This window comes from Parambassis ranga, chromosome 8 (genome assembly GCF_900634625.1).
Source record: "Parambassis ranga chromosome 8, fParRan2.1, whole genome shotgun sequence".
Lineage (NCBI taxonomy): Eukaryota > Metazoa > Chordata > Actinopteri > Ambassidae > Parambassis > Parambassis ranga.
This window is the reverse complement of record NC_041029.1, coordinates 12,100,917-12,125,247: the sequence shown is the minus strand read 5'-3', so window position 1 is coordinate 12,125,247 and position 24,331 is coordinate 12,100,917. Positions and strand designations below refer to the sequence as shown.

At 40.5% G+C, this 24,331-nt stretch overlaps 1 protein-coding gene across 2 annotated transcripts; it reads left to right on the top strand.

Annotated features, from left to right (window-relative positions):
* The first annotated feature begins 1,180 nt into the window (after positions 1–1,180).
* On the top strand, positions 1,181–24,331 carry pbx4 (pre-B-cell leukemia transcription factor 4). Of its 2 annotated transcripts, XM_028413054.1 has the most exons (9): positions 1,181–1,897; positions 4,044–4,157; positions 5,497–5,570; positions 15,781–16,025; positions 17,493–17,683; positions 17,804–17,939; positions 18,028–18,184; positions 20,455–20,541; positions 21,010–24,331. In XM_028413054.1, the coding sequence occupies exons 1-8, from the start codon at positions 1,713–1,715 to the stop codon at positions 20,496–20,498; spliced, it is 1,146 nt and encodes a 381-aa protein (XP_028268855.1). In that variant the 5' UTR covers positions 1,181–1,712; the 3' UTR covers positions 20,499–20,541; positions 21,010–24,331. The 2 variants fall into 2 exon arrangements, with proteins under 2 accessions (XP_028268855.1, XP_028268856.1); XM_028413055.1 differs by lacking the exon at positions 4,044–4,157.

Here is a 24,331-nt window from a genome sequence, read left to right as displayed (position 1 = left end):
GTTCCTTGTTTGTCGAGGGTTAACAAAAAGGAGTGTTGGTGGTTCTGTATAATCTGTGACACTTCTAAATCAAGGTCCAGGAACAATATTTAAGGGTTAAAATGTATTCTGTAAAAGCACACAGAAGTCCGAATCCTGACTATATGAACATGCAAAGAACAATCACTGTTTATGTTTACTACATTCTCTGTTCCTGTTGTCTCTAACTTTAGATTGATTAGCTACAGATTGTGGTAGATGGATGGTTGGAGAGTCAGCATAAACCCCTGCCAGTTTGGTCCTACTCCCTCATGCACACCCATCATCTCTTCTCAGTATAGCAAAGCTGGCTGCAGCTCTCCTCTACATCCATTCAGTCAGCCATTCGTCTTGGAAAGCTGTCTCTCTGATCTGAGTGATAAACTACAGCAGAATTGCCCAGTTTGCAAAAAACAAGGACGCTTGTTTTCAATCTGCTGTCAACATTTTCATACTGAAAACTGATGGGATGTTTCATTCATTGGGGGTTTGTACAGGATGATACTCTCAGTCTGGACTGCTTTGCTTTAGGATAGAATATTGCTTTTGAAAATTGGCACACTTTGTATGTATAGATAACAGTATTTTGACTTTAAGGCACAACCTAATCGGTTTAAGTCAAATTCTCTGTTTAAAATAAAGCTTACTTATGAGGCTCTGGCTTTTCAGTGTCATACACCTTTTAAATCTTTAAACCATGTAATCAAAGTGGATCTAATAGTTATTACAGAGTCATTTACAGTCTGTTTAAAATCTCAACTAACACACCATTAGTGCTGAAGCAGTCATATAGGTTTTGTTAAGAAAATCATCTCTGTTAAGGGGGAGGGGGGATTTCACCTCATATTAATGAGAAAACACGTTGAAACCAATTAAAATAGGACAAGAGATGTTGATGACGTAAGGGGCAATCCATTCGTAAAGGCCGTGCACGAGGATATTTTGTCACCCAAAGTAATAATGCAGTTATAATACTCTGGGGGGCTTTGTCATACATTTATTGTTTCTTTATGGCTGCTAACATATAATGAGCTAATATAAAAGCCACTATTAGCGGCTGTATTTTCTTTTAGCAGCTTACTGATTAACCCACCCGCTAGCTCGCGCTGTATGGTGCTATGAGTTTAATGGTCAACGCGACGAGCTCAGAACATCCCACATACTCGCGCGACATCAACAACAATGGCAAACCGTAGTCTGTTTTGGTAGGAGATTTCTGTTTGGAGCCACACGGTTTGAAACTGTCTATAGTCACATTTCATTCCTTTTTTATTTTGGTAAATTTGATTTTAAAGCTGGTACGTTCGACTATTGTTATATTTTTCTATTCAGTTTTTTTTTCTTCGAAAATGTGCAGGGCGCTGTTGGCAAGCTCACACAGTCTGTGCATGTGTGTCCCTGCTGCTTTTCTGCGGGGCTACAGCTACTAACCTAGCTGCTTTTCACTCGGTGGTTAGCTAACGTTAGCCTGCCGCGTTTATTCACCTAAAGGGGGAAAAACACAAGCGAATGTAAAGCGTGTTTGCGTATCTGTTTTATGACAACAACCCTCAACTGTCTGCAAATCGTCGCTGTCGGGCACGGTAAGGGGTGTTGTATGATTTGTCGTAGAAAACACTTTGCTGGCTAGCTAGTAGGCTAGCTATTTGTGCGTATTCTTCCACTGAGGGAAACGGCGAGTTTTCTTTGAAAGTATGGATGACCAGACCAGGATGATGACGGGTCTCACCGGACTCGGTGGACTAGCACAAGGCGATGTCGGTGACCCAGACTCGGTTAGGAAACAGCAGTCCCTCGGTCAGCCCCAACAAGACATAGGGGATATTCTACAGCAAATAATGGCCATCACCGACGAAAGCCTGGACGAAGCACAGGCCAGGTAAGACAGGCAAAGAGCCATTTTCAATACATGATAGCCGAAGTGCGTTTTCCAAGTCTTAATCTGGACTCATTTCACATTTGTGTGAAAACGTTCGTGGGTAAGGTAATCACAACATTATTGTAACTCCCCATTACGATGTAATTTGCAGTAAAACTAATAATGTTGATGTACATTCAGTTAGAGAATATCAATTGGACACTCACATTTCGATGTTATAGTTTGCAAGGGGCCCTTTGTTACTTGAAATCGCTCGTTATTGTAAACCGTTTGTTAAAAAAAAGAATGGTTTAAGTAATGTCAAGGCGCGTATGTTTATACCGACTGATTTATTGGTGAAGTGCCACATTAAAAAGTTCAAACTCCCATTTGAATATGTGGCGATTAGGAGCCGCACAATGCACGTAACCAGATTGTTAACACTGTTAGGTTACCTACACAGCCGCTTCATTAACATAAACATAGTTTAATAACTAGTACACGAAGAAAACATTTAAAGGGCGGGTTTCTTATGCACTCGTTGAGCAGTGTAAAGCGGTGAAGCATATTTTACATTATCTCTGATTATCCCAACTCTGCAGAAGTACGTCAACTTAAAATCCTTAAAACTTAAACTGATATTTAAAATGGCGCATGTTTTGCAAGTTGTAACAGTCAGAGGTATGTGAGCAAATGCTGGCCATGAAAACAACTTCACACTGTGTTTTACTTAGAATAACGGTGTCACATTTTCTTAGTTATACCATAAAGTGCTGCTTCACATCATGGTAGTGTCAATAACATAAGATGCTGTGGTTAAAATAAGTGGGAAAAAAGGTAGGGCTAAAGATTACTCAATCCGTCTGTAGTGACAACAATTATTCATTCATGACTCTTTCAGTAATATATTAGAGGTGTTTTTAACGTATCATTATTATTAGGAGTATGCATTGCAGTGAGCAATTGACACACACTCATTTGCCATGTGGCTCAAGGAGCAGAAGGTCAGTTTCAAATGAAGCGTCAGTATTTCAACAATAGACAGCCGTCCACTGCAAGACTGTGGCCACAGTGTGATGTGTCATTAGCTAGTGATTTTCCACCCAACATTTGACCACCTGGTTCTCTTAATTAATTCACTCCTCTTTCACTCCCTCCCTCCCTGGTGTTCATCCTTTTCATTGTGTGCTGGGTGCAATCAATTCTCCTATAATGTGTACGCGAGTGCAGCTGTCCGCAAATCGAGTTTCTATTAATGAGATGGTGGTGAGGGGGAGGGATGATGCTATACTGGCAGCCTATGAACATTGGGATATTACCTTCTCTTCACTACAAGTTTGAGGACTTAATCAGCTCTTTTTCCTTAGTGCCAACATTTTTGGTATTAAGTATTTCATTTTTTTCTCTCACACCATTTCATTTCTTGAAATTATTGTGTCTAATGACAAGTGAAAACATGAACCAATTAGTCGGACTATGCTAACGGAAATCATGTAGCAGGCCTGTTTCTAGATATTAAGTCTTTTCTTGAAAGAAAAAAGGAAAAAAAAAACTAATTAAAGGTGTGACTGCTTTTGGAAGTGCTAGAGGTGTTGCCCTTGCCTGTATGCTTGTATTGATCCAACTCCCACTCAGAGCATGTCCTCCTCATGCTACATGTGCCTAGTGTTAATACTAATAAGAATGCAACCTATTGCATTACAGTGGACCTAAAAATCATTGTGGTACATGTATTTATTTGTAATGTTATATACACACTGTGTTTGGCATGTATTTGCTGACACACTGGATTTTTATTAAGTGTGTGCTCTTTTTTTGGATAATGATTCTCATGCTACTTCAGGTAAAAGGCCAAAAATGAGCAGGTTCAGGACTACACAGTGGCAGTTGCAGACAAGTTAGCTTAAAATATGACAGCCAGGTAGTGTTTCTTAACATCATTTTCAACTCTGATCAAGTTTGTCACCCACCCATCAATCTGTCCCTCAATCATGATTGACAAATTAACGTGTGAGGTAGCTTGCTTATAAGCATGGCGCCCCTGTCATGCAGGGTTACAGTGTGTTGGGATGGGGAGTGGTCAGGCCAGCGCAAGAACTCAGTGTTGCGGAGTACACTTCTGCGCACCATCCACCCTCATCCTCTCACCCTGTCGCCATATGTTCAGATGCTGGCCAGAGGAATCGCCGTCGCATTGGGGTGGATCAGACGACCCCACAGAGGGAGGGAGAGCAGGGGGGGGCATGGCAGGGGGTGGCCTGCCACTCAACTTCCAGCACAGGTCAGTACAGGACCGCATGAGCACCCCTTTCTTCCCCCCTCCTGCTCATCCCCTCCATGCTGAAGGCAGCCCTCCCCCAACTCAAATCTTGTAGTGGCAGAATTGGTGGATAAAATGACACATTTAGTGCTAGATGTGTAACTTTTTACATTATACTGCCTCAGTGTTCATACTGAAAAGCAGTCATTTGTGGCACATTCAGTAGCTGCACCATTGACTAGTCCCCTTATTAATGCTGCAGTGGACATGGTGGTGAAGTCAGGTTTATCCAAATCATCTCATTTGTGGTATTATTGAATGTGTCGTCAGTCATAGTCTTTATCTAAACATTTCTTTATTTTGTGGTAATTTTCAGGTTTTTCCTGTTTTGTGTTTTTCTGAATCATGCTCATTGATAATAGAGGGCTTTGGACTGATTTGACCTTTGTTTTTCCTTTCTTCATATAAGTCATTAAAATATAGTAAATTCCATAGAAACTTTATTATAATTAAACAGTGCAAACAATGGGCAAAAATCCATCTTGACATTCTCAACAATAGCGTAACGTTATAAGTCACACAAGGAGTTGCACACTTTTTTAGTGTATATGTTTGTGGTTCCTTCACATAATTTTTGGATATGAAAAATGCGTTCTTGCACTCACCCTGTCTGATGTAAGTGGTGTTAGTTAACAGGAAGAAACAGTGGTGTCAAGTCATTTGGGGTTGTGTTAGAATCAGGGCTTTGCTACAGCATACAGCTTTTGTAGTGTTTTAGTGAGCTGTATAGGTGTATTTTGTTTGGAAATACTGTTGCTAAGGTGTTCGAATTTGATTATGGTGAACTGTAGAAGTTTTGCTGTCCTCATTTAATTGCTCTTAGCCTGTTTAGCAATAAAGGGACTGCCTGATTAAATTAAAATTGCATCTTAATCCTAATCCTCTCTATCAACTCACCATCTACTTTCATGGAACAAGTCTCTCTCTAAGAGGTAGAAATTAGATTACCATGTATTAACTCTGAAATATGGTGCTCAGTAATGATGACCTTGAGGTTTGGCATCATTACCTGTCCCATGGTGCAAAGCATCCAAATGACAACATTACTCTTTCTAGTTCAGATTGATGCCTCTCTGATTTTTCTGCACTGACAAAAGCATTTGGCTATTTAAAATGCCTTTTAACCAAACATGGACCTGTCCTGTTGTGTTGCACTACACTGTTGAAATGCTGTATGCATAATATGTACTGCTCCTCTACCTGTTTTATGGCAGGGGACATGGAATGACTTGAGATGGAGGTCTGTTTATTGTAATCCTCTGTGCTCTCTCACTCTCTTATTCCCTCTTCTTTCTTACAGGAAGCATGCCCTGAACTGTCATAGAATGAAGCCAGCTCTCTTCAGCGTTCTCTGTGAGATCAAAGAGAAAACGGGTGAGTTTCTACTTCATTTGTTCACTGTTTTCTCTAGTCTGCACAGACTGTAATCTAATACTGAAATGTAGTGTTCCTTTGTTAGGTTCCCTGGCACCAAGTTTTAAATGGTCTCTCAGAAGATTTTATTGATTAAATATTGATTGCATTGGTTGTAGAACTGATTCAGCTGCATGTGTTGTGTATGCAGTGGCCCAAGGTGATTCTAAATATGCATTACTCTGTGTTGTTTTGGCTTTGTGATTATAGGAACTCAACCTATTTTGGCTACCATCCAGACTTCACACTGACCAGCTGAATCTAATCTTAGTGGATCATTGCCTTTGAAACTTGAGTCAGACAGCAGAACTTGCTGCAGAACATGCTAACAACTCTGACTTCACTTACTTATTTATCTGCTGGTACTGCTCTGCTTAGTTTACCACTGTGCATTTTGAAATAAATGAAAAGTTGTTTCAGAAATATTAGCTATTATGAAGTTAAGAATAACTACACTTAAAAGTACTAAAACTATACTATCCATATTGTTCGATTGAAACCAAACATGACCCACATATAAAGTATATGGTCAGTTTTACAGCAGACACATATGAAAACACAGGGGTTATTGCTTCACAGTCAAACAGAGATGCTATTTTCTACAGTATTGTTAAATACGACTACAAAGACTACATACAGTACAGATAGATATACAGATATACAAAGATATACAAAATCTGATTGAAATGATCACCTGTGTACACATGTGTAGAAATAAACTGCTCATTCTTGTCTTGTTAGCTTTTGAGTAAGCTATTTGACAGATTTTAGTGTTCAAGGAGGAGGCCACGGGTGGATGGCAGAATGATGATCTGGGTGTTATGAATGGGGTGGATTTTTGAATCCTCTCCCTTTGCCAGTTCCCTTTGCCAGTGGTTCATGTGCCTTCCTCTCTTTCACTGACCTTGTGTGTTTTCTAACAGCAAGCCTCTCTTACTCAAATACAATTTGAAAATGCTGCACTGCTGCCTGTTGTGGCCTTCTGTCAATAATGTATTATTGCTCTCCAGTGATTGGAGAAAAGTAAAGGCTAGGCTTGAGTGAGTGGGGCAGGGTACACTGTTTCCCAGGCAACCAGTGGTCTTATTTACCCTAATGCCATTCACTTTGATTTTCACATTTAGTCTCCCAGCAAACTAGAGAAACAGTCTCTGAGTGCTGGTACAGTACAGAAAAACCAACAAGGCGTTGAGGAAGGTTAACAATAGATTCATGCTTGAGGTGAACATGCCAGCCATGAGATATAGAGATCTTAGGCTTTGCCTATACTCTGCTGGCCATCTGCCATATAGTGCCTTCTAAGCCAACTGTGTACCTGCTTAGGCATTTGTTACTCAGACCCCCTATAGGCCCCATTATCTGCCTCTGGAATGTCAATTGACTTCATTGCAGCCTGCAGAGGACTCATCTGATGACTAGTCCTTCACTATCTCCAGATTTTTTTCTGCAGTATTTTTTGACTAACAAACATGCACTTGTGTTGGCACGGCAACATGCACACTGCCTCCCTTGAACACACACACACACCAAACGGGATAAAAGCAAGCTCAGTCTTGGGTCTACTCCTACTGCCTCGGTCTTGTCCTCTCCCCCTCCCTCCCTCTGCCTCGCTCCCATTCTTGAAAGAGAAGACTTGCTCTGAACTCGGGGCTTTGATATGGTAATGTAATGGTGGTGGAGGAGGAGGGGAGGTGGGGCATGGGGGATGGGAGGTGAATTCCTTTGAGTGCTGCAGTTGGTTAGATTGTTTTCATTGTAAAGGAAATGTTCTGCGCAAATGCCAGTGTCCCTGCTCCTAGCGCAGCCACCACCCCAAAACACCCTCCATTTTACAACAGTGGCTGTGTTGTCCTGAGTTCTCACATTAAACATGACCTCCATCTTTGTGAAATTAGATTCTTGCTAAGACTTATTTGAAGATGTGCTACACAAAAAAATTAAATCACTTGGAAGGAGACTAGAATGATCAAAGTTGAGAGCCAGTGGCTTTGCCTCAACTCAGCTCTGTTCTCCCTCACTCTCATGGGTATTTGCTGTAAAAATAGCTCTTGGTGCAATGGGACAGCTTATGCCAAAATCTCTCACAAACTACCGCAGTTCACTCTCAGAAGTTTTTCATTTAGTTGGGCATGTTTCAGGCATTTCTCTCCTTTTATGCGTTCCTTGCACTTAACATATAACAACAGTGAATCTGTCAGTCACTCCCTCCTCAAGTCACTCTTTGTCATGGCTGCATATTTCCACTTGTTTATTTTTGGAAATGTTTTAATAAAAATAAAAATAGTTTTAAGTCAAATTAGGGACAAATTGTTTTTTTACTTGGAGGCAGCAAAGGCTGCCTTTTCCTCCCCTTTCACTTAAGCAAGCTATCACACAACACTGGCAAACAGACCAGCTATCTACCTAAGATTAGAATAGATGGCTTTGTGTCACCTGGAATTAACAGTTGAAGCAGGAGAGAAATTTCCTAGGATACAAATATGTCTGCAAACCACCACTCAGGGGCCATGTATGACTTGACAATAACACCAAGGTTTTAAAAAAGGAACATCCTGATGGCTTCTTGCCAGTCTGATGTTAACCTAAGCCTGATGGGCTTTTTTGGTAGGTGCCTGGTTGTTCATTCCCAGGGCTCTGAGTTGGTCAAATAATGTGTTAGCTATTAATGTCTTTGTTTACTGTGATATTTAGATAGAAGCAACTTATTGTTCAACCACCTACATACATCAAAATTTTAGTCAATTCTTGCCAGCAGTGCCAGCAGCACTTAGCTGGTATGATGCCAGAGCAGCTAGCTGACAACCCATCATCACATCCTATTAATGTTTTGACAAGATGGTTGAATGGAGGGATTTAGCAACCTCAATGAACTCTCTGGTTTGTGTTTTTGTGCCGTTTCTGGTTACATTTAATGGAAAAGATGATCTTGTTTAGTTTGAAGCCATGAATACAAATAGGTCAATTAAATTGTGATTATAATATTGTTATTGGTATTTAAATATATTAATTTGTATCATATTTCTTCTCTGTAATTGTAGAGTTTACATTTTGGCACAGATAGAGGTCTTGTTTTAGGACAAATATATCGGCTGCCTGGAGTTGTACAAACTTGTGTCAGCATTTTGATATGAACAACTTTTAAAAGTAGTAGTAGTTTTAAAAGTATTTTCTTTAACCGGTAACCTGTAGTAACACACCCACACTGGTGCAACACTTGTTTTACAGTGTTCATTTAATAGCTCCTTACCTGTATGCTACTGCTACTCTTCTCAGACAGTAACTAGACTATTGTTAATTCCTTGATTAAATTATTGCAATACCTATTTACATCACCTAAATTACCTCCATGCATCACAATACAATTTCAGAAACCAAATGGGCCCAATTACATGTTAATTGAATTACAACGCATTAGTAGTTGTAAAAACGCCAAAACAAAACACTTTATAATGTAACACATAACTGTTGTTTTTTCATTCACAGCCAGAAGCAACACTGAAACCTGAAATCTAACCTTAATTTGCAGACCTTTTTGTGCATGCAAGTTGATAAAAAAAACATCACACAGTAGCATTTTCCAGTGTTTGTGAGGAAAAACCCTTTCAGCATCACATGATTGATTTAGATGTTTATATTCCAGAGTCTCTGACTGAGTACAGTACATGAAGTCTACTGAATCACATGCCTCATTAAAGCAACTTAATTATTATTAGTTTCAAAGTGCCCAATCTGGAACAGAGCCATAACATTTTATGAGTTGTTAGGAACCTGAGTGTAGTATTTTATTATATTTCAGGAAGAGGAAGCATAGTGCATAATGTATTTTTAAGCCAAAAGCATGTTAAAAAGTAGTTAAGTGCAATACATGTTAAACAACCAAACCGGCCTTTTTTTTTTTAAATCTACCTTTATACAATCACAATGTCAATTCTTGTCTTTTCATTTCTAAAGAGTCTGTTTTATATTTACAGGCACTGTGCAAGATTATCTGATTGCCTTTTCAGGAATCTCAGTTGTGTTTTGTGGTGTCCTGCCACTCAATTGTTTTTTTCCCTTGCTCCTTTGCAGAAGAGGATGGAAAAAAAGATAGTGAGTGTGTGTTGAGGGGGTGCAGGAGCGATACAGGGAGATTGATGAGGCAGTAAGAGCAGGAGTAATTACTCGGTGTCCATTCCCCAAGCCAGATTGGCAGACGGCTAATATCACACAGACCCCTGGCCCTGACAGACACTAACCCCCCCACACACATACACCCTTCTGAAACTGGGCAGGCAGAGCACCCCAACCTTCAGCATAGGACTAATGGTGTGTGGGCTAACTGATTTTCACATGTGGTATAATTCCTGAAGGAACTGGGTCTCTGTACATTGACAGGGACGATTCACCAAGGGCAGTGATTGGGCTGTGCAGTCACTCAGTATTTGAGGGAATCAGAATAGCTGGATATAAACAACTGGGTATAAGAATTTGTAATAAATCACATGCATTACAGCATGGATTGTAATACATTATTCCTTTGTTATAAGGAAAATGTCCAGTGTGACTTATTTTAACAATGTAATTGCCAGAGCAGTAGGAAGACCCTCTGTTAACACAGTTCAACAACTTCAGTGTTAAAAATTCATAATAACAGTGACGATAATCATGGGTAATTTGCTGGAATATTTTTGACCATCATGACATAATTTGCATTTACTGTTTACAATGGCCACAGAATTTTGTTTTGTGCCTGACAACAAGTATCTTCCTTATTGGCTGAAGATCACCCACAGGGATGACTCCTACTGCTCATCTCTCCTCCCTCTCAACATGTCTACGCCTCTTGCACTGCTTTTAGGCCTTGCTCTTAAGGAAGCCAGTGCCTCTTTAATTAAAGATATGTAAATGTGGTCTCAGCTGGATTGCACTAGTTTGGTGGCGGTGGGGTGGGAGAGTGTCAGAGCCCAGCTTCTAATCCTGACTAATTAAGGATTAATTACAATTGATGGGTGTCTTCCACCCCTCTGGAGTAGAGCACATTGCTGTCCCAGACAGTGTTTGTATATTTCACACCATGTCATAAATGCAGGGGAGAAATAGAAACATCAGAGCTAATGGAGGAGGGGTAAAAAAACCTACCACAAGATGTTTGTTGGGCTGTGCTCTCAGTGGAGACGAATGTATTGATGTTGGATCCTGATGAACTGATGAGTAATCAAGTTTTTGGCCATGTTGGATGATTTTTGTTGTGTTTTTCAGTATTAGTTTATATAATATTGGCACATGTGGGTGCATGTATGTAAAACTGTCTTGTAAAATAATTGGTAACTTGTTACCTTGACCATCCATTCACATTACGGGCACAGTTATTTTTTTTCCTCATGAAGATGGCACATTGGACCTGTGCAGACAAACCATGTAGCTTCCCTTCGCTCTGGCACCATCTGACTGTGTCATAATGCTTGTTCACTTGTTATAAATGGGCACTGCTCTTCTGATCTATCGCTTAATTGCCACCTAATTTGCATAACAGTGCAAATTAACGACCTCTCAAATGAGCGTTCATTTTTCACAAAGTCTTTAGGAGCTCCTTAAGAGTCTGTGCTAATGAGCACAGGAGGCAGCTGGCCTGATGAGAGTTGACTGGGGGAAGATCCTAGCAGCGCTTTAACAAGCCTCCTGCTTAGGTGCTCTTCATCATCTTCCTCTTCCTCCTGTGACATTTCAAATTCTTTCTTCCATGTTTCTTAATCTGCTCTTTGAGCAGAATTGTACTGGACTGGGGATACCATGTTAGAGATTAAGTCACAGGTGCTCAACATCCATAATATCTTCCCCGTTTGTTTGTCGTTATTTGTTGAAGCAGTTGTGGTATCAACATCCTGCATTGTTCTCTTGAAAAAGAGATTATATTGCACACTTACTTAAAACATGTCGACGTATAGCGGTTTACTAGTTAGATTGGCAGTTTTTGCTCAGTCAGTATGCTTTATATAATTTTCATGTGCATATATTGACACATGCAGAAGATGGTAAAATATTTATTAATATTTATGGTTTATATTTGTGCAGATCAGTGGCAACGCAATTGATATATCCCTCCTCTAGTGTTTGTCGTTGTCATTGCTAGTGTCCATGCCTCTCACTTTAGTTAATTAAGGGCTGATTAATGATGTGTTGGACTGAAGTGTTGTGTTTGCCCAAGGTGTAAATTCTCCAATTCACACCTTAATCAGACCACAGTGGGTTTACTCTGAATGAATACCTCTTGGTGTGTGTGTGTGTTTGTCGGAGTGGGGGGCTGCGTGCAACAGGAACAACCCAAACAGATGCTGATTAGTGTGAGCTGCTTAAAGCAGGAATAGACATATGGATTGAGCTCATTAAGTTGACTGTACTCTACAAAAAACACTCTTTTAGTTTTGTGTTGAATTTACAGTAGAAATATGCAATTTTTGCAATAGTCAGACAAATGATTGATTTTAATACTACTTTTTCAGTATGTAATGGCATATTCTACACACAGAGGGACATGTATTTAAATGTTCCCATTAATCCATTAATAATTGAACTGCTGCTTGTATACAGACTCTTTTTGATATTGGCACATGATTCTGCATTTATAGGTGACAGTCTGAGTGTAACTAATTTTATGTCTCACTGCTGGATTTGATGACATGGCACCTTGTGCAAAGCCGCTTATTGTTTATATGCATAGCAAAAGTGATTAAACAAAAGGAAATTAACCAAAAATTAAAATGTTACAGTTTTAGTTTTTATGAAACTTCCATTCATTTTACTAATCATTCAAAAACAATACAAAGTGTATGACCTTTCAAGAGCTGTCGTGTGGTTAAGTAATTCTTATCCAAGGGTTTAAAAGGGTAAAAATATATCTGATAGTGGTGGAAGGGTGGTTTAATATAGGTTCATTCTAATTTTTCCATCCAAGCATTTGGGTAGTCTAGATGCTGTTTTATCTCCTGCAGTCAGTTTCAGGCCTTTATACACAGGTTTAACTTAATCTCCAGAACGGCAGTTGAATTCTGTTTTTGCATTTAGCTAGGTAAATTTGCATATTTATGCTGCATATTTTTTGTAAAAACCATTTTTCTATGGGCCATTCTCTTTATCTGAATCCTCAGTCTATAATGAAAGGAAAAACTGATGTTTTCACAGTCCTATCTCTTCTCCCTTTCTGGCTCTCGCTCTCTGGCACGTCTGTACTCTGGCTTCTGTATATTCCTGTAGCCTCTCTCTGTCTCTTTCTCTCTCACACACATATCTTTTGCTGTGACTCCTTTTTTCAATTCTCCTTGGTTCTCCTTCTACCCTCTCTCTCTCCTTACCTTTTTTCCCCTTTTTTCCTTCTCTATCCTTCTCTCTCTCCCGCTCCCTTGCTCTCTCCCAGTGAAAGGCTGAGAATACCCAAGGGAGCTGATGCAATTAAAATGCTAATCCTGTCTGTCTACAGAGAGAGGGAGAGGGGGGGCTGACAGCATGAGGGATTGCGGCTCACATGGAGAACTCGACTGAAATGGAGAACAGAGAAGAGGGAGGGGGGCACTGGGGGAGGTGTGGGGCAGGGAGGGTGCGTTGAAAGGGAGGGGGGAGGGGATGTGTGTCGGGGGGAGACAGAGTGAAAAAGGGGATGCTAGTGAGGGAAAAGACAGACAAGGATAAAGCTTGTGCTGCGAGCTGAGCAATGATATACTGACTGCGTTTAAGTCTTATCTATACCTATGTGTGGAAGGCATTACAGTTAATGTACAGCACTACACACTATTGGTAAGGTTGTTCACCCTTACCTGCTCCTTTTCATATGTGGTGTGTTGTGTCTGCACAGCCCAACATTTCCACATTGGCTGTGCAGAAATGAGAATGATTATGTATGCAGTGAAAGCCCAGCTGGATACCCTGAATATTTCATAGTATGTGTTGCTCGCTTCGTCTCAATGCCACACCGCCCAGCTAGGCTGGTAGCGTGTGCATAATGGTGTGATTCCTTAGAGCTGTGGATGCTGATTGTAGGCCTTAAACTGTGTCCTATATTAGGGATTTTAATATCAATTACTTATAGCACTCATGAGTTTTACTTAGTAACAGACAGAGTCCAGGAGTACTGTCAGGAGCCAGTTGATCAAAAGCAAACACTGCTTAGATTTTAGCTCAAAAAAGCCTGCTGGTACAGAACTGTGCTCTCTTTGTATAATGATATTTCAGGTTTACAGGAGTCTCACAGTTAGTTTCTTATTGGAAGACTTTTTTGACTTCCTCTGACACGTTATCAGTGTCATATGGTTCTTTCTCTGCAGTATCTTAGCTCATCTTAACAGCTGCTATAATGCCACTAGGCCACTAGATTGTGCATGAGTGCAATTTCTGCGTAATCACAGCTTAATTGGAGTAATTAGGGGAATGTAGGGGCATTAGGCTACAGCTGGGGGCCATAATGAGTGGGGGCAAAGGGAGGGGGGAATAGGTGAGAAGCTTCAAGAGCCACAGTTGCCCTCTTGAGGTCAGTAATACCTCTCAGTGAATGGACCATTTAGATCAACACATAACTACGTATAATCAAAATCATCTGTAACGAATGGCCCTTTCTCAGTATATTTAAAACTTTAATGGCCGTCCGAGTGTAAGAAAATGATTGCGTTTTTGCTCTAAACTAATACTTTGGGTCCTTGATCAATAAATTGATGATAAGATAGCCTGGCTAAAAAGTGTAGAGATTGTGAATTTTTGAAAGGAAAGAAAAAGAGGAGGGAAAGAGATGGGCGAATCAGGGTCATTAGTTCAGGCGGCTGGGTCTGCTGCATTCCTGAGCCCTGAGATGGGGGAGCAGCAGAGCAGGAATGTGCCTTGGAGAGAGAAGAGACCTAAGCAGAGGGAAAGAAAAAAGGCAAGAAGGAACAAGAAAAAAAAAGAGAGGGAAGAGGGAAACTTGGACACTTTGCTCGAAAAAAGTCCAACAATGCTGGAACAGACCCATTTCTCAAATTAAGTTATGAAAAAGCAAAAGCTCATTTGCTCCATAGCACTTGGAAAGTTCAAGTAAAACAATTTTTGTCCTTGTTTTTTTCACATCTGTTACACTACAGTACTGCTCCACTCATTTGTTAGTGCTGAACTCCCCATTGCTGCAAACTTATTTTTCACTGTGACTCGCCATGAAGATTCTCCACATAATACAATAACCTGTATTAATGTAAATAGAAGCACTGAAATAGTGTGACCATGTATTCCCTAACCTTTGATGATAACCTTTGACAAAAAAGCATAATCCTTAAGGAGGACAAAATCCATCTGGTTTCCCTACCTGTTCAATTTATTATGCCACCTTAAAAATGTATTTATCTGTCTCTATATACAGTATATAAAAAACAAATGACTTGTCTGTCAACAATTATGTTGCAATTTAGCATTTTTGAAGTCTTGTGAATGGTAGAACTACAAGGTTTTACGATTTTCTCTGAATTTATTATATCTCATACTTTCTGAAGTAGAAGTGTCTGAAGAAAAAAACGAGTTGAGTGTTACAAGTGTTAACGGCTTCAGGCTTTGTAGAAAAGATAGTTGTCTGAAGTTAAAACTTTTCAGTAACAGCAGTGTTTTTAAAGGATAGGGTGTGTGTGTGTGTGTGTGAGTGAGACTGAGTGAGAAAGAGAGAGAGATGAGAGTATAGCTGCAGGCTGACAGAGGTCCTGGTATAATACACTGGTGGAGAGCAGCGACTGATAACTATACTTATGGCCACTGGGGCTCATAGTGACAGCACATGCACTCCCATTACTGGTCCCATGCCTCATGCCCTTATCTCTGGCAGCCTGCCACAGAGGGAGCACACTGCCCTCTGCTGTTGATTTAGAGGAAGTTCAGGCTGATTGAGAATGCAGCCGGGCACACACAACAATGACTCAGGGGAGAAACTTGACTAGGTTTTGACAGGCCTGCACTTTTCTTGAATTTTAGTAGAGATATAGCATTTATCTATGCATCCCTAGAATCCACAGCAGTTGCCCTCTCCTTGGAAAATGTGTGTTTTATCAGCTTTAAAAAACTTTGAACCCAACAGGTTCTCTCAAACCTAAAAATGTGGTTTAGGTCATGCAGACTAACAAATGGGAAGAAGGAAAGTACTAACATCACTGGTCTCACTCCTGTTTTTCCCTGTTCTGTCTCTTCTGTCCAGTGCTGAGTATACGAGGTGTGCAGGAGGAGGACCCCCCAGATCCTCAGATCATGCGGTTGGACAACATGCTGCTGGCAGAGGGTGTGTCAGGACCAGAGAAGGGTGGAGGATCAGCTGCAGCGGCTGCGGCTGCAGCAGCAGCAGGGGGCTCGCCTACCGACAGCAGCATTGAACACTCTGACTACAGAGCCAAACTCAGCCAGATCCGCCAGATATATCATTCTGAGCTGGAGAAGTATGAACAGGTTAGTGCTGCTGTGTGTGTACATATACTAAAAGTACATTCTGTCTATACATAACATATTTGGGACATATTGACAGTGATTACACCTAATTCTAATCCTAATTTTGGTTAAGGCAGTATTCTAATTAAGGTGTCTTTGTATATATATAATTTAACAACACACACCTGCACGTGAGCCGTGAACACGCAGTTTGCAGATCTCCTTTCTCTCCTCTGTTGCTCCGAGTTTGAAAATATTACCCCATTATCATTTGGATTGCCAGAGCAAACGTTTAGACTCCCAGTCAAAAATAAAGATAATGTGATGCACGAGCCATTATATTATTTAGCAGCTGTTTGCAGCCTGTTAACATTACATGAAGATTAAGAAATTTGGTACCCATCTGTTTTATAATGTGGATTTCTATAACTTTTCTAACTCCAGATGGAATGCTGCCCTGTTTGTCTTCTGGAGTTTTTCTCTGTCAAGTCGGGGTGTGAGCGTAGCTAATGGAGTTCAGTCTATCCAAATAGCACGTTGTGAGCAAAATAAAATGCACTCTCTATCCGCTGGTGGGAGTGTGCTTACCTGTATGTGGTCGCACGCAGCCCGCCGTGTTTAGACAGCAGCGGTGAATTGTACACATGCGACCATGTAGAGACAGAAATGACATGCTGTTGTGGAGATAAGATAAATAACATAAGGCTATTTAGTTTGTTTAACAAAACAACAAGGTATAGGCCTTTTCTAATGGTAGGGGAAACAATGAGTTCACTTGAGAGAAAATTGCCGCATCATGAGGCTCATTCAACAAACCGGAGCTGTAGGAAACTGTCGTAAAATGCTGTGAAAATGCTATCATAATGGAACAAAGATCAGCATGCTCCACGTCTTAATTCCATTAAGTCTTACTCTGAATATGACTTTAATCAAGCTATGCTATCTAGAAGATGGTGTTTACATAGCAGTGATGGAATCAACCTTATTTGGGTTAAATTCCTATTATTGTTGTGCATGTAAATTTTGCCAATGTCTTCACAGCTAGGAGAGCTCCTTTGTCTCCATTTGGCTGAACATAACAGTGTGCCCAACTACTATACAACAGAACATACTCATAGCATATATCTCGTACTGGCATCAAGTCCAGTTTTTACTTTAAACACGGTAGTTATTATTAGTATGAATCATTATTATTAGTATGACAGATGTTGAAAAAAAGCATTTCAAATAAGCCTTACCTCAGCTGCCCTGTTCTGTTCCATTAATTTAGGTTTGACAGTCATTGCTTTGGCCTGTGTTTTATGGTCTAAATGTTAATCATAACTCACATACCAAGTGTCCTAATTTACTTTAAATACTCTTTCTTACCAAAATAAAGGAATCTGGTGAGCAGAGCTGATGCCTCATCCAAATTGGACAGTCTCTGTGCTTTGTCCATATTTTTACAAAAGCATTCAACTCCTTTTTCTCTCTCTCCCTCTGTTCCAGGCCTGCAGTGAGTTCACCAACCATGTAATGAACCTGCTGAGAGAGCAGTCTCGCACACGGCCCATCTCTCCCAAGGAGATTGAGCGCATGGTGGCCATAATCCACCGCAAGTTCAGCTCCATTCAGATGCAGCTCAAACAGAGCACCTGTGAAGCTGTGATGATTTTGCGCTCACGCTTCCTCGATGCCAGGTCAGTCTCCATATGTCTAGCTGGTATTTATACTTTGTGTGTTAGGTGGCAGGTTATTTTGAGACCTTGCCATGTGCACTTCAAGCACATTGGTTATCATCTCTTCTCTCTGTGTGTCAGACGTAAGAGGCGCAACTTCAACAAGCAAGCTACAGAGGTGCTGAATGAGTATTTCTACTCCCACTTGTCTAACCCCTACCCCAGTGAAGAAGCCAAGGAGGAACTTGCCAAAAAGTGTGGGATCACTGTGTCTCAGGTAAACTGCTAACACATTATTAGGGTCATGTAGTGGCTGAATAAATGTGAATGAATCACTGCATTCAAGTATATCGTCTGCTCCCCAGGTCTCTAATTGGTTTGGCAACAAGAGAATACGCTACAAGAAGAACATTGGTAAGTTCCAGGAGGAAGCGAACCTCTACGCAGTTAAAACAGCGGTGGATGCTGCTAATGTGTCGGCGCAGGCTAGCCAGGCTAACTCTCCGGCAACACCCAACTCAGGTATCACATGCTTGATCTTATCTGCCCACAAACTCTGCCACTTGTTTTGACCAAAATTCTTTTCTAAACACTTTCATTCTTACACAGCTGAATCACAGAATGAGTACACAGTGACCCCTCTAGATTGTTTAAAATGTGCTGTCAGTTAGCTACAACACCGTTTATAGTGATGTGAAATGATAATATTTAATTTGCATTAAGTTACTGATTGAATGTCTTTCTCAGCCAACAGTCTGTATAGTAATCCCGTAAAAAATGAGAAACTTTAACATGATCTTTGCAAAAAAGGATTTGTTTGTATGTGTTTACCATTGTCCTTACAAGCAGAAAGCTACATTTTATCACTTAGTTGTTGTTTTGTGTGAAAAGCTTTAGTCTTTGCTTGTTTGAAAACCAGTCCTGTGTGTGTCTTATTTTTAAAAATCTTTAATGTAGTACTGTTGTGATATTTGTGACTTTCCTTTCACTCACTCATTAAGTCATTAAATCTATTACACCTTATAGTATATAAGTGATTACTAGAATGAGCAATCCAATGGTGTCAATATACACATCATTCTCTTCTTTTACATCCAATTAAAATTCCAAAAGCCCCAACAGGGATATAATGCTGCTAAGGAGACCCCTATTTATGCTGCCTGGCACTTTTATAATATGTATAGTAAATACAGAAAAGATACACATGCTTCACCCTTTTTGAAAGGGTATCTTTATGTTATGTAATTGGAGGCCATGTTTTCTTGTGTTTTTCACTCACCAGCCAGTTTGACAATGTCAGTTCCTCCAGTGCTGGCTTTTCTGGGCATGCGTTAGTCATTGGTCAGTTTGTTTGTATTCAGATCAAATCGTGACTGGTTTCGACAGATTATTTGCATCTATTAAACCAAATTTTACCATTTTTAACTGTGATGGATGATGCAGTATATGAAACTCACACAGTGCAAATCAATTTTTGAGTTTATTTTAATTTATTATGCAAATTAGAGGCTTGTCTGTTTTCTGCTAAAATTTCCTAATGTGGGGATGGATTCAAAATCACTTCTATCCACCTGACCTAATGGTTGATCAGAAGCTACTAGCCAGACCACTAGGCAGCATAGCCAGTGAAACCAGAATTACTTTCATGAAAGAGGTGCACATTTGCCTCATAGAGCAGTGTCCCTCATATGGATGTTAGATGAAAACTGACCTCAGCTGGGCAGTGTCCCTGACCAGTAACCTTTTGAACCCCTTGCACTGTTGTGGGGCTGATTGGCTGTTGGATATATATATTGCCTGCAGGGTCACCGGGGTCATACAGCTTGTCGCACACAAGCGACGCCTACCTTGGCCTACGTGCCCTCAACGGGGAGGGTCTCAACATCGCCCCCTCTCTACAGCCTCAGGTATGCACTGAGGACAGCTGTAGAGTTAACAGAGTTGACCTCAGTGCCTAGCCACCCCACTTCCCTGGACACCTTCCCTTAGTCTACCTCCCCTTTTGACCTTTCCTCAGCTCCTGGTGTGACTTAACTTTTAACATCACACATGAACACCTACACACTACCCCAATTGTTCTTTGCTATGCAAAGGAGGAGCACGTGGCTTCATTCAAAAAGAGTAATGTCATTTTTGTTAGAGCTTATTTGTAGTAATGTGTACATGTAGTCTTTATACACTTGTATTTCAAGCTGTGTGATGTGAAAACCATTGTTGAGGAACATCAGTTGTCAACGTGCAGCCTTAGTATTCCTTCAAATTGAGAGTTGGGAATTCACCCTATATTCTGTTACTCCACCTCTACAATGTCCTGCACTGCCAACAGTCCCTGTTCTCCCCCCGCCCTTCCAAACACCCTGTTAATCCATGTATCCACTCCTCACCCCTGTAGACCAAGAAGACATTTCTTAGCACTGAATGTCCTTGTGATTGTTGTCTGTTAACAGAGGTGTAATTGTGTAATGCAGGAAGAATCCACATATTTCTACTGTTGTTGACAGTTATGTGGCGTAATAATATGTCAATAAAACATTGACTGCTCTTTGGGCTCAGTTGCAGTCCTCCTATCAGTTAAAAGAGAAGCAGCTTAATGGAGAGTCATGAAGTAGATGGGTGAGCCACAAAGTTTAGTGCTTACACTGTCTATAATCACAATAGCTGCTCTAGTAGTACAGTCCGACATTGTGTGAATGCAGTAGAGGTTTGTGGATGGTGTCCTCCTTTATTCTCTGGCTGTGTCGTTGAAAAACGCTTCTTCTAAAGTTTGTGGTCATATGTTCTGTCTCCGACAGGTGGATACCCTGCACCGTGCTACACACCTGACGGGCGGCTATGAGGAGTTGTCAGGTAGTGGCCTCTACACCCCTCATCGCCTGGATGTGAGTAAAAGACTTCTCTTGTGGTGTTGCAGACTTGTGTTAGTTAGTAGGGATACCTGCCTGTAATTTACTGTCTGTCACTTGAAATCTTACTAAGCATTGAATGGATGTGTTGCAGTGTGTATTATGAAGCACTATTATGTGTAAATTAGTGTGGAGAACTCAAAACTGTGTATTCAGAGTTGCAAGAAGCCATAACACACACACTGACCTAAGTATACACACAAATCTGACAGAGGCCTTCACATATATGTAAATATTGATAAGAGAAGTACCGGTACATGTGTTGCCTACATGTGAGCTGTTATGTTTAACAGAAAGTTCTTAGACTGAAAAACATTGTCTGAAAGCAGTGAGCTATCTTGAGCTTGGATCCTGTGACTAGTAAGCACAAATATAGCTGATTTAGACTGCTAATTATAAAACTCCCTCTTCATGCAGAACACTCTCTTCCCTGACTGTTTTCAGGCTAACAGCTGGCAGGACACCACCAACCCCCCCTCGGTTACCTCCCCTCATGGTCCTCCTGGCAGTGTCCACTCCGACACCTCCAACTGATTTCGGTGGCTCTCCCTGCCACCTCTTTATTCCCACTGCTGTCTGCTCTGACCACCATCCACTGTCCCCATTTTTCACTACTCCCTTGTCTCTACATAGCAGCACAAGGCTTTACTCACAATCCAGAAACACACACTGTGCTGGAACACAGGACAGCAGTTTGGAGGCCTCCAGCTCCACTCCAACTCAATACTCCATTACTCAGAATAAAAGGGGGACGGAACTTACAAGGACTTAAAAAAACCCACTGATCCAGCTGTGTAGATGATCATGATGTCTGTACATTATGTGTATATGCACGTTAACTTCACACAGTACTCACACAGCTTGTTCATGTGCTGTTGACCTCTGCACTCGATCCTTTGCTTTGGAAAACTGTGTGACTGTATCTCCTGAAGCCTTGGCTTTTGACAGCCAAACTGTTGATATGGATCACCAGGGAGCTCTGCTCACCTTGCTCGTACCAAAGTGCTGCCCCGGTAGTTGTCAACACATCTGTTCCTCCAAGATCAACCCTCTGCCAACTCAACACAAGACACTGCTGCATCTTTCAGTCCTTCTGATTCACTATTTTCATTCTGTTGGAGATTTCAAAGTGAATTACTGAGATGTGCACCTCGGTGCAAAGACCCTTCAGACCCTTCGATAACACACACCTCACAACTTTTCAGTCTTTTCATAGTGAGCTGACATAATAGACGTGTCGAGCACAAAAGTTAGCATCCTTGTTATGGGTGTCTACCTGTAAAAGGGTAGGTAAGGGGATCACTGTTCTAAACCAGGCAGGACAAGTGATTATAGGGCTGGTGAGAAGAGGAAGGGCAGAGAGAGAGGAATAACTTTGGTTGAGTGGATGTAACTAATAGCCCTTTTTGTTGCTAACCAATAGAGGGTGTTGGTAGACGGCTTGTAGACTTTACTTCTTGCTTTCTGTCCACTAGTTTATTTGATTGTAGGCTATTTTCTAATGCTGTTTCACCAAGAATGCACCAGCCACCACCAAAAATGTGCTCAATAAAGCATCTAAATGACGATAAAAGAAGGGGTGGAACGATTGTGGGGCATTGATGTGTTATTGGGACATGAATTTAGAAACGTGACTGTCTTCCATGCATGTAGGACTTCTAGGCGTGATATTGTTTTCATTTAACCTTCCAAGTTTTGAGCTTCATTTTATTAACGAAAAAATAAAGGGTATAATTATTACAGTCAGACCAAAAAGGAAAAAGTGCATCATGTATTGCTATGATGTGTGTGTCTCTGTGTGGGCGTGTGTACAGTGTTCTTGGGATGTCTTAGTCAAAACTGGCTGGTGCCCTTTGACCTTTGTAAGCATTATAGAGACTGGGTGCTTCCACCAGCCAATAACACACGAGGTGGGGTTCAACAGAGATCACCCCCACCTTGAAACCTTTTAGGCTTGAGAGCCCGAGGCAGCACACTACAACCTTCTGTTGTACCAAAACCAAAAATACCAAGTTCAGCAATGTAATAATGCTACTCTGTGTCTCTCTAAAGTTGGTGCGCAGCCACCTTTTTTTAGTTCGAGGAGAGGAGGGAATTCTATTTGTATCTGTGTCTGTGTGGTGTCGTCATGCCTCAACGTCATTTTGTTTCTTTTTTCATTTTTGTTTTTGTTTCCATGTTTTTATTGTTGGGCTTGTGGGTGGAGGTAGGACTGCCACATCTCATCTGTAATTTGATTGTGAGCATAAAAGGCATGCTCTCCCCTTCACCCATCCTTTAAGACATTCTGGTTAAACCCAGATTGTTTAGTTTTTATTTCTGTGGCCGATTGGGCAAGGGCTTCTCTCTCTCCTCTGTTACCAAAAAAAGAGGCAGCACTGCGTGTAGTCAAACTCATCTTTAAGACAAACCTGCAATGTTTTTTGGGGGGGATTTTCATTCTTTGGAACTATTTTCTACATTAACTGTTATGTGAATAAAAAAGCATTTTGATAGTAAGGTAAAGCCTTATGAAGATTTAAGTGTCAGTTGAACCATATGTTACAGAACAAAACTTGAGCTGGTCATGTGATATCCCACATTTAACGACTTGTTTTGTTACTCATTGCAGTTCATATGACTGTATCTTATAATTAATGTTATCACCACACCAAAATTATCATGCCCTCCCCCCTTCCTTTTTCTACCTGTTGTAATGGATGTCACTGTACAGTTTGTGTAATGTTTCAGTATTTTTTTTCTTTTATAAATGTTGTTTGGTTGCCAGTTTTATTTTGGCCTTTGTGTCACAGGATTATTCACAATAACTCTATATCAGTTTTGAATTATTGTTTAGGTCTTTTGTTACATAACCAGGTTGCAATGTAGGGTTTACAGATGTAACATTTGATGCTGTGGAAAGATTGCCAATATTAATTGAGGTTACTCCTTTGGATATTATTGAATTTTGGTGGATTTTACACTAATTACTAAAACTTGTGACACTTGTATAGTCACTTTTCCAAATAAGTCAGCCAAATCATTCCATGAAAAGGAATTTGCATGTTAAGAGTGGCAGAAACTCTTTCATAGTTTTTCTCTTGGAGAGTAAGATCAGCTCATTACAGGTGCTGATGTGCAGGAGATGATTAGGACCACTGTAAAAAAATGACTTCAGACTTTTTCCCCCCTCAAAATTCTGAATTTAAACTTGTGGTTATTACAGTGGCCTTAATCTAATGTGAATCCCAGAAACCCTAAAAGTGTATTCAGGCTTGTCACTGAATTCACTCCAAATGAATACAGCAGGCTTAATAAGCTTTGTACACACACACACACGCTGTGTGTTCTCCCTTTAATTTTGAAATATAGACTCATTTTTTGTCTGTTTGGATTCTGTGACTAAATGACTTCCACAGCATCAAAGGGTCTCTTAAACCTTTTTTATTTCTTTGTTTTTATTAGTATATTTGTATCTCCCCTCTTTCCCTTGTATTTACCCCTCTCTCTACCTCTGTCTTTCCATTTCTCTTGTATATAACCCCCACTGTTTTCAGACTTGTGAGTCTGTATGAACTCCTTTTATACCTCAACTTTAGAATTGTTCTAGAAAGAGTAAAACAAAAAGGAAGAATATGACAAAATTGTAGTGTTCTTATTAGAAAATTAATAAAAAATGATTTAGTGTGATTTTTCAGTATTTGGTTTCAGATTTAGGAGTGTTTCATTTTATAATTTGTCACAAATGCTCTTGTGATAGTCAAATGTAATAAAAGGAGAGATTGCA

Bases quoted from the DNA above. Each gene is read 5' to 3' on its own strand.
- pbx4 (XM_028413054.1), top strand. From the start codon at position 1,713: ATGGATGACCAGACCAGGATGATGACGGGTCTCACCGGACTCGGTGGA. The intron at 1,898-4,043 runs GTAAGACAGGCA...CCATATGTTCAG, and splicing joins CTGGACGAAGCACAGGCCAG to ATGCTGGCCAGAGGAATCGC. The intron at 5,571-15,780 runs GTGAGTTTCTAC...TCTTCTGTCCAG, and splicing joins TGAGATCAAAGAGAAAACGG to TGCTGAGTATACGAGGTGTG.